This window comes from Anas acuta, chromosome 3, assembly GCF_963932015.1.
Source record: "Anas acuta chromosome 3, bAnaAcu1.1, whole genome shotgun sequence".
NCBI classification, from domain to species: domain Eukaryota; kingdom Metazoa; phylum Chordata; class Aves; order Anseriformes; family Anatidae; genus Anas; species Anas acuta.
The window spans coordinates 114,954,472-114,965,094 of NC_088981.1; the positions used below are offsets into that span (position 1 = coordinate 114,954,472).

The 10,623-nt window shown below is 46.8% G+C and overlaps 1 protein-coding gene across 1 annotated transcript; it reads left to right on the forward strand.

The window, feature by feature from the left end:
* Positions 1-6,050: 6,050 nt before the first annotated feature.
* LOC137854905 (gallinacin-12-like) lies at positions 6,051-7,191 on the forward strand. Its single transcript, XM_068678877.1, has 2 exons — positions 6,051-6,252; positions 6,738-7,191. Exons 1-2 carry the CDS (start codon positions 6,120-6,122, stop codon positions 6,884-6,886), a joined length of 282 nt encoding a protein of 93 aa, XP_068534978.1. The 5' UTR covers positions 6,051-6,119; the 3' UTR covers positions 6,887-7,191.
* Positions 7,192-10,623: the final 3,432 nt, after the last annotated feature.

The following is a 10,623-nucleotide window of genomic DNA, read 5'->3' on the forward strand; positions in this document are numbered from 1 at the left end:
CTTCTTCATAAGTTTTTAATATCCCTCCTTCAGTAGTTTCTATTCCCAGTTGGTAGATCACAAATTCCTCTTCTTTCAGACGTGCTCTGATTAACCCCATAGTCCTTTGTGTCTTTACGTTTGAAGACACAGGAACCAGAACCTCGTGATTCTCTCCATGTATGAGTGTGTCAGTGGTTCAGATAGTGATGCAATTATGTTTTCTGTTTTGACTTAAATCCTTTTCATTCCAGACACTACATCAAACCTCCATACTTGTCAAGAAGAAGGGGGCCATTGCGTACCTCCGAAAATCAAATGTCCGCGAGGGCAGCTGGGACTTTGCCCTCGCAAAGGATGGAAGTGCTGCAAAGAGATGTAATAAAAACCTCACAGAACTGCAGAAAACCACAGAAATGCATGGACAAGAAAACAAACAAGCTTTCTTCCTGGTGTTGTAGAGAAGCTGCCTGGCTTTCTCAACATATGAAGTGTATAATTACTTACAGGCAACGTGTTTTTTTAATCTATATAACGAAGGCAATAAATATTAAACAAAGAGTGTAACAGTCACATAAATGCTCAGAACAAGGCAGAACATCTCTGCCTTACACCCACGCAGAGAAATCCACAGAAGCATAGCCGTTACGCCCTTGGAAACCACATCCCCTCGTAATCTAGACTCAACCTCCCTCCTTTTTTCTGTCCTGCCCTGCAGCGCAGCACTTGGGCTCCCTGCCTGCTTGGACTTTGCAGCTTTCTGGAAGGCATCTGCCATCATTCTGCCTGCAAAGCCCCTGGCACGTTGAGGTTTCCTGAGGCTGCTCTTGTGAGTTTCAGCACCAAGGGTGATCCCTGCTCAGTAGCTCCAGGGATCCTGGGCTAGGCGTTGTCTCTGGAGCGGGCTGTGGTGGGAAAACCCAGCTCTGTTGTGGTTGGAAGCTTTTGGTTGGCCTCTTCCTCCAAGATGCACTCTTTGGTCTCATTCCTTGGATGCAGTTAGACAGCTCTTGGGAAATACTGAATGTGCTCAGCTGTTCTCCAGCCCTTTGTCTGGAAAGAGGGTTTTTGGGAGCTCAGCACCTCTCAGGATGCAACAAGATGTCTGCAGAGCAAAAAGCCCACACGTTCTGGGTCATTACAGTAATTTGTGCAGAACTGTGCTGGCAGATGCAAACTTGATTTAATTGGCCTTTTTTAGAGAGCTATTCTTCAGAAAATGTTATGGGATCATCCCGTCTTTGCTCCAGAAAAAGCCTCCTTGCATAATTCTGTATAAGGAATAAGACGACCATTTGTGATGATGAAATCTTTTCCTTCTGTTAAAGAAATAGAAACAGGGACTTTTCTGTGACTGCCTCACACTGGTGTTGCTATTGCAATAACTACTTTTTTTTTTTTTTTTGGCTCTGTAGTTCGATTTAGAGGCCTAAACCTCTTTGCACAGGGCTTAATGGAAATATATAATATGTGTAAAAAGGAAACTGTGTAAGTTTGCCTAAACAGACATAGGAATACCACACATACAGGCTTGGTAGAAGGGAACTGTGATTTTGTTGAATGCTGTCCATTTTCTACTTAATACAGATGTATTTTGTGGGTTGCTTCACCTGCTTCACCTATTTCAAAGCCATTCCATACAGTTCGTATGGTACACCCTTCCTGATTACCTGAGAGCTCAAGTATTTCTGGTTTATTGTCAAATAAAAAAGTATTTTTGAAGAAATCTTTGAACAAACACTCTTGAAATTCATGCCCTGTGAATGCTTCTGAAACTCAGTCACAGCAATATTTCTTACAAGGAAGTACTGAGAAGAAACCTGTGTATGCACTGCTTACAAATGTGGAAATTAATACAACGTTCTTTATTCTTATAACTTGTTTTTTTTTGTTTTTTCTTTTTTTTCTTTTTTTCACTGTGCTTTATCCCTATATACGAAAACTCCTGCTTCTCTTCCAAAAAAATGCCACTTGATTGGGCTTGTGTATTGGTCCCAAATGTTAATATGACTGGTATTTCTTTCCTGCCAAAGCTTTCTGAAGACATAGACAGACAGGTAAGTGATGAAGATGTAAATCAAGATAAATTTTAAGTCTCATGGGTGCATATGAATCAGTCCAGTGAGCTGGACACAAGCCATATGCATATATCTCCTCTCCAAGAAGTGTCCCACAGGTAATATGCCCTTATATGTAATAATAAATGGGAAATTTATGGCCTTTCTCAGCCCAAATCAGTCTCTCATTACTATCCAGAGACCCATGGTGTCCTCCTAAAAACATGGTGTCCCATGTGTCCACCCTACAAACACCCTTCTTGCATTGGTGCCCAGAGAAAGCTTCCAGCTGGTATAAGGGTTTAATCAATTCAAATTAAATCAATTTAATTGATTTTCTCATTTAATTGTTTTCCTCAAGGAATTCTTTTCACTCTTGTAATACCTCTGAGGGTGTTTTCTGCCAAGTTTGTTGCTGGCAGCTCAAGATGTGTTTTATATAGATATTCCCTGAGATTGTGCCATGAATCAGGCAGATGTGTGTGTCTTGCAGCTGGAAAGAGTGGAACCTTTCCCAAAGCCACAATTTTTTTTAATCTAGGATGGATTAGTAATGCGGAAGAAAGATTTAGAAATTATTCAGCATTTTTTTAAGGAGTTGGGCTGTCCTTTTTATTTTTGGCTAAACAAGGAGAGCAATTAATACAGCTACACAGAGAGGAAAAAAAATCCCTCAAGAGAAAAAAAAAAGCCACAAATATATAAGTATTATGTAGGAGACGTCAGAACAAGCTTATGTTCTGCCTGCACCAGTTGATTTGAGTTATATTAGGAGCTTTAAATGTCAGCAGCTCTTCCTGGAGGAGTTTTGGAAGAAGAAGCAAGAGCAAGAAGCAAGGCTGCAGATGGCTCTTCTGCTTCAGAAGTGGGCAGGAGGAGCCTCTTTTCTTTCAGTTCACAAGAAACTGAGGTTTTTGAGGAAAGTGTGTCAGTGAGTACGTCTGAGGCACTGTCGGAAGCTGCTGTCCCTGGCTCTCTGCCTCTCACCAGGCAGTGTCTCTACCCCGTGCAAGCTGAGAAAACCATTTGCTGACAGATACTTGATGGTCTGTGGAAACCAGGCAGTTGTGTGAGCCAGGAACCTCCTCTCTACTGACTCAGGCAATCAGATAACCAACAAAGCCATGAATTTTAGCTCCCAGGCCCAGCTTTGGAAGGTGTTTTTTGCCTTTCCCCTAAGACTGGGAGGCGGTGTGATGAAGTATTTCCTTTTTTTTTTTTTTTTTTTTTTTTTTTTTCTTTTGGACCACAACCAATTGTTTGTACACGTTTACACTTGTGCCTGGTTTGGACTGTTGCCTGGTTCTGCCTGCTTAGATACGTCCCTCATCACACAACACACCAGCCACAAACACTGCCAACTTATTAGTTACTTATTAGAGTTACGTGACTTTTCTAAGGCAGGAGGATTAATCAATATTGAATCAATCAATAGTAGTGGCTCTGAGAGCCCTGCTGAGCTGTTTACAGGCGTGACACCAAGCAGGAGAGCAGGTCCAGCAGCCTGGTGGGTCACCTCTTGGAAAGTCATCCTGAGACTTTGGTTTGTGTTTGAGAAATATTGCAATTCTGCTTTCATTGGAGAAAAAAAAAAAATCCTGCTAGAAGGATTTTGGGACATTAAGCTCCTTCTGCTTTGTGCCTCTGATCCCTTTCTCATTTCCCCTCCTTAGTTCCACTGTTGGAAGCATGCACATCTCAGCATGGTGCAGGTGTATGGAGACAGGATGGGGTCACCAAGGTCCCCACCATGTCCCACCACCCCCTGGTTAGTAAGAACATGGCTGAGACACCAAACGAGGTCCACAAAAAGCACTGGGGGATGAGAGCACCCAGCTCTTCTCTAGGGGAATCAGATGTCCTACAAAGACCTTGGCTTGTGGGATGAGGTGTTGTTCTTTCCACGTACATTATGGAGCATGGTGTGGAGGGAAAACCCACTACTAGTTTGGGATTTGGGGCAGGGTATCCACAATGACACAGAATGGGTGGCCTAGGACACAAGTAAATGAGTCCAGAGGGATTCCTTGCACGGAAGAGGTGGGCACATTGTCAGGACTGTGCAGCTGGGGCGTTATTGGTGAAGTTTCTGTGCCATGCTCCAGTGTTTTTCATCTATGATCCTTCCTTTCTGGGGAGGGTGCTCTGGAGGGGAGGGGATTGATGAATGTGTTTTGTGTCAAACTGGAGATGGAAAGGAAGATAGCGGGGAAATCATTTGCAAACCAAGCCCTAATGCACAAATAACCAGAGGATAGAAGTACCCTTGGGCAAACAGTTGTGCCCTGCTTCAGCAAAACATCTGAGCATGCATGGAGCTGTAAGTTCCTGCATTTTCCTGATGACTTGAGAGCCCTAGAGGTTAAAAGAAAAGAAGTGCGGGAGTTATTTTTGAGAAGGCTGCAATTTTTCTTTCCCCTTCCATGTCAACCCTTGGCCTGTCATTCAGCCACAAGAGATGCTCAGATGTGTACCCTCTTCTCCTGCACCTGGATAAAGAAAATGAGGGGTGTTCTAGTTCTAGCACTTGACTGCCTTGTATCAGGACTGGCCAGCCTTTGAACAAGGTGTTTTAACCCATTTGACCTTAGAAGATTCAATAAAATTTGTCTTTTGTCCTTCTTGGCTTTTGTTGCCCCCACCTAGGCACTGGTGCCACTTGAATTGTCCCAGGCCATCACGCTGGGCTTTCAGTGTCCTGTCTGTCACTGTCACTCATGCAAAAATCCACGGAATTTGGGCATCTCCAGTGACATAAATCATCCAGGAGATCATGCTTGGACTCTACTGAGTGCATCTAAACTACATTTTTTAATGGAAAAGGTAATTTTTAACCTGGATCCTTCAGCTCTCTGGTTTAGGATGCATTCACAGGAGCAATTATATGAACAAAGCTGAAGGAACAGCACAGGCAGCAGCCAGGCGAGGGTAGCTGGAGTATTGCATGCTGATTTTACAGCCAGAGCTACATATCTGTCACATAATTCCCATCAAGTGGAGCACTGATGAGCTAACTGGCCACCACCTCCACCAGCACTGTGTGGTCAGAGCACTCAGGAATGAAGCCTCCCAAATTCCTCGGAAGCCAGAGCTGGGGTGGCCTTTTTGGCAGGAAAATCATGGCCAGGTTTCAGTTGGAGAAAATGTTCACATGGGCTCGGATCAAAAGGAATCACTCCTAGGCTCTCCTCCCTGCAGCTCCTCAGCAGCCTGTCCCAGGAGGCTGCTGCCACCCAGCCCAGCACCTCCCCAGGCACTTTGCTGGCTTCTGGCAAAGGACAGAAGAAACCCTGCATATTTTTTTTAATATATTTTATGGTATTTTATTGCATTGCATTTTGTTTTGTTTATTTTTATTTAGTTAGTTATTTTAGTTTAGTTATTTTTCTCCTCTCCTCTCCTCTCCTCTCCTCTCCTCTCCTCTCCTCTCCTCTCCTCTCCTCTCCTCTCCTCTCCTCTCCTCTCCTCTCCTCTCCTCTCCTCTCCTCTCCTCTCCTCTCCTCTCCTCTCCTCTCCTCTCCTCTCCTCTCCTCTCCTCTCCTCTCCTCTCCTCTCCTCTCCTCTCCTCTCCTCTCCTCTCCTCTCCTCTCCTCTCCTCTCCTCTCCTCTCCTCTCCTCTCCTCTCCTCTCCTCCTTTTCTTTTTCTTTTTCTTTTTCTTTTTCTTTTTCTTTTTCTTTTTCTTTTTCTTTTTCTTTTTCTTTTTCTTTTTCTTTTTCTTTTTCTTTTTCTTTTTCTTTTTCTTTTTCTTTTTCTTTTTCTTTTTTTTCTTTTTCTTTTTCTTTTTCTTTTTCTTTTTCTTTTTCTTTTTCTTTTTCTTTTTCTTTTTCTTTTTCTTTTTCTTTTTCTTTCTTTTTCTTTTATGATTTTTTTTTCACATAGCTGTCTACAGCTGGCAGCCTCCCAGCCCCACGTGCCAGCTGCCAGGCAGGGGAAGCGGGGAAGCCGACCACCGGTGAGCACGAAGCAAGGCAGCATTGTTTGGAGACGCAGCACCGGGTCAGAGCGACACGGAAGGTTGCTGAGCAGGGAATGTCACGGGGCTATAATTAACTCCTGCCTGCTCCCTCCCTCTTTCCTCCAGGATGCCATCCCACTTGCCTACGGCACGTAGAGGCTTCTGCAAAATCCCCAGCTCAGCCCTGCTGCTCTCCAGCAGAACCCAAGCGATGGGGATCCTCGGGCTCGTTTTAATCTTCATCTCCTTGATCGCTCACGGTAAGATCAGGCAGGCTGAGGGTGGTAGGCAGAGGTAGCTGGGAAGAGGAAAAAAAGCTTTCCTTGCTGTGTGATCAAATCAAAACGAGAGAGGTATTGAGGGGGGAAGGTGTCCTCAGGCTTCTGAATGAGATAGGGTGTAAAATGGTAAAATGTGCACTTTAATCCCCTGGGGTAATGCAAATATGGGGCAATGCACTGCCTCTTTGGGAGCAGACCAGCCAGGGAATCCCCAGAAATGCCTTCTGCTCTGGGCTCAATTTTTGGATCCTCCAGGAGAATGTTTCTTCCCTTCTTGAGGCTGCAGTTGATGTTGGGATGGGGATCCTGGGAGCGCTCACTGCAGTCGTACATGTCCAGCTCCATGCACACTCCTGGCATTGGCTTGGCCAGGCACACGGTGGCCTGGGAAGCTCCACCAACTTTTATTTTCCCACCTTGCCAGCTCAGGCATTTTCCCACCACCTTTCTGCTTCTTTCCACAGGGCACACACACGGACCGGACAGCTGTAACCACGAAGGGGGCTTGTGCCGCGTGGGGAACTGCATCCCTGGCGAATATCTGGCCAAGTACTGCTTTGAGCCCATCATTCTCTGCTGTAAAAGTCCATCAACAACCACTGCAAAGAGCTGAAGGTGGCCAAAAGAGCAAGCTGCAGCACGTGGAGAGCTGCAGGCTCTGCTGGCGAGGAACAGGCTGCGGCTGGGAAGGAAATGCTGTGCCTTTCTACGGCTGTGGCTTCCCTGCTCCAGCTCCCCGAGGCTGTGCATTCGCTCATGGACTTCTCAACACATCATTTTTCCCTTTTGCTGTGACTTTTTAAAGCCGCCCAGGTTATATATCCTCCCCCTTTGGCGTCTGGTTGTTACCTGTCATGCCCAGGTGAGGAATTGCCTTTCTCTTGACCCCAAAACAATAAACCTGAGGTTTAGCAGAACGAGTGCCTGTCTGTGACTGCGGCTGGCACCCAGCACAGCTCCTGCTGGGGACATGCTCTGCCACTCTCCAGGAGGGGACAAATCCTTCTTCTCCATCACTTTCAGTGCAACAGCTACGGTAGGGGTGTCCTAGGTTCATCCTTCTTCCACAAAACAGCAAGAGAAGGAAGACTCCAGGCTTGCTTGTTTGAAGTGGAGGAAGGGATATGAAAGCAATGCAGTGTTGCCCTTGGCTGCTCTCCTCACCTGTAGGTTGCATTTCTGGTGCTCCTCCTTTTCTCTGTAGTCACCCAGCAACATCTCAAAGCAATTAGAATGTTTGTACCTGATGCAATCATTAAAAAAAAAAAAAAAAGAAAGAAAGAAAAAGGAAAAAAAAAAAAAAAAAAGATTTTATGCAGCTTTCTGCATGTAAGTAGTATCAGCCAAAATCCATTTGCTCTCTTGGCCCTTCTGTGTTTTTGCGGCGTGAAATTTTGATCCCCCTGTCTGTCAGATTGCTTTTGGTCTCTCCTTCCAGGTAAAATCACTTCCCTCTGGGTCGATCAGTTCTGTGAAAGCAAGCAAACAATGATGTAATGAGGGAGCTATGCCAGTTAGCTGAGGCATTGGCCAGAGCCAGGGAAAAGTCCTCCCTGGGAGATGAAATTCTTGCTGGGATGAATCAAGCAGGAAAATTCCCATTGACCTCACCAGGGTCAGGACCCATCGCTAGAGGTCCAACGATGAATTCATCCGACTTGAGGATGAATTCATGAGCAGCCCGGATCCTCTCCTGGGGTCATCCCAGCACAGGCAGAACACGGTCCAGGACACCGAGGCATGCGGGGAGACGCCAGAGCTCCCCCGGTGCTCCCAGCGGCTGGACAGACGGACAGGAGCGCCGGCTGTTGGCTTGGGAACCGCCACTGAAAACAGATGGGGCTGAGCCCGGAGCCAAATTCCTCCCCAGATCCGACCGACTCCAGCCCGGCTCGCCAGCACGCGCTGCTGTGTGGACACGGCACAGGCAGGGGTGTTTAAATCAAGGCGCCCTTCCAAATCAAACAGCTCCTTTCTCAGCTTCGTCCACAAAGTTTGTGGTTCACGCCTCTTATCTGGGGACCGCTAGCCACCATATTTATAGCCTGTTTTCCTAAGAAAGTGCAGCAGATGAGCTCATGTAGCTCATCCTGTGAATCTCCCTGCCAGATGCTAGGCTGCCTGCCCCCAATAGGTTTTGAAGCAATCAGCCAGCCAAATTTCAATTAAGGTAAGGTGGAAGTGTTCAGGCAGCTTATAGGCAGTGTTATACCTCAGGCAGTAACGTGACAGTAAATGCAAGCTGCTGCTAAAAGGCACCATCCCACTCTCCCCCAGTTGTGTGCTCCTTTGCTCACTGTTCTGGCCAGAGATGATCCAAAAAATATATATAAATAAATAAAAAATAAATTGTTGTCATTTCTGCATGATAAATAAGATGAATGGACAGGCAGCCAGGAGAGAAGAAGGACCAAGGACAGAGATGGAGTGTGGAGAACAGCACAACCCCACAACCCAGTCACCAGCCCATGAGGAGCTGCTTAAGCAGCAGAATAAGATGTTTTGGTGTGAGTGTAGGGGATGCTGCTCCAACTGATTACCCTCAGGATGTAACCCTGTAACCCAAGGGAAGAAAAAGGCACCTGCAGCCACGTGGACAGCCAGGGTAGAGCCCTACCCTCATGTGTGTTGACCAGCATGAGCCTCCTGAATAACTGGAGATGTTAGCTCCCAGCATGTGGCCTGAAAACCCCACTCACTGGAATTTGTTTGCAGTTCCCAGGCAACACGGCAGTGTTTGTTTGGCAGAGAAAAGAAATCCTGCTCTTAAAATGCCATTGTTAAACAGAGCTGTGTAATCAGCACCAGGACGATGGTCAAACAGAGTTCTGTGTGGGCAAGGTGAGCTTCATACTTGTGGGCAAGCTCCTCACGTCCTGGGCACATGGGTCTGGCACCACACCTACCAGCCCAGTACAGATGTCTCAGGTGTCCCAGAGCATCCCAAATGGTAATAGGTGTCTGTGTTTAGGCAACTGGAATAAATGCTAGATCTCCACGAACTTCACTGAGTGCTTAGATGTCTCATGGACTTGAAGACCTACACGTTCTGGATGTAGGTAGTGGATGCTCCATCCCTGGAGGTGCTCAAGACCAGGCTGGATGAAGCCCTGGGCAACCTGATCTGGTGGGTGGCATCCCTGCACAAGGCAGGCAGTTGGGACTAGATGGTCTTTTAAGTCTCTCTCAACCCAAACCATTGTATGATTTTATGTTTTGGGTGACTATGTGTCACTAGTGGTCTGTAGGCCCGAGCTTGCATAGGATTTTGGCATTATCCCCCCAAAATCTCCAGCAGGCTCATGGTGGACAGGAGGCACAAGTCCACTGGGCAGAGGTTCACACCAGAAGCATCTCTTGCAAAGTAGGACTGGCACTGTGTAGTTTAGGGGAAATCTAGAGGATCAGGAAAGTCTCCTGAAACGTGCTGAGGCCTTACTGCTCAAGGCCTAGTCATGAACAATCCCTATGGGGAAACCAGGGGGAGCCAAATTTAGCAATTGATTTTATGATGGTATGATAATTTACCACATAAATCTTCTCTCCCAAGAGAAGAAAAGTCTGAGAGTGGGAGAAAAGTTCAGATAAAGGTCACAGATTTATTGTTCTTTCTGTACCGAGGCCTTCCCTCATGGTTGCTGTTATGGCAGGAGGTGGATGACCCCTTGGGTTGGTGAGGATGGATGTCATTGTGGTCTGTAATGAAACCTGCATATGGCCATGGAGAGTTTGTGGGACACATCTGATCCCAAACTGGCCCATGGTCACTTCTTCTGAGGTGCTGTACATGTGCCTTTTCTCAGGGTTTGGTGAAAAAGGGGGATGGGGAGGCATCATAAAATGGTCTTGGGCTAGAGGAGACCTTCCAATTGCTGAAGCGTTTACCCCTGCATATTCCCTGCTGTGGTCATCTGCACTGCTGTAAATATACCCCAGGCTGAATTTTAAAGCCTGGGTTCTCCAGGTCTTGACGGTGGGGTCTCCCCTCCCATTTGGGGCCCTGGGGAGGACGGGGAATGACCTGACTCCTCCCCAGCCCTGAAACCCCCGAGGCACCCAGGAGCAAAGTTATGTCACTGAGCACAAACCTTCTTTTGTGTGCTTTGGGCTCTGAAAAGAACCATCTGGTGGCAGGTTTGGGAGCAAGGAAGGGTGGGAGAGGCTCAGCAGAAGCTGAGGCCAGCACGGCGTGAGGACCATGCAGGAGGGAGCAAGCCCAGCTGCTGTCACAGCCATCTCCTGGGGGATAGAGACTTCCTGCTCCTGGTTTCTGGGGGAAATCTGCTTTTTTTTTGGTATTGGCTGGGTTTGGCTCCTTTTCCCAAAGTACACTCGCCGCAGCTGCAGGCA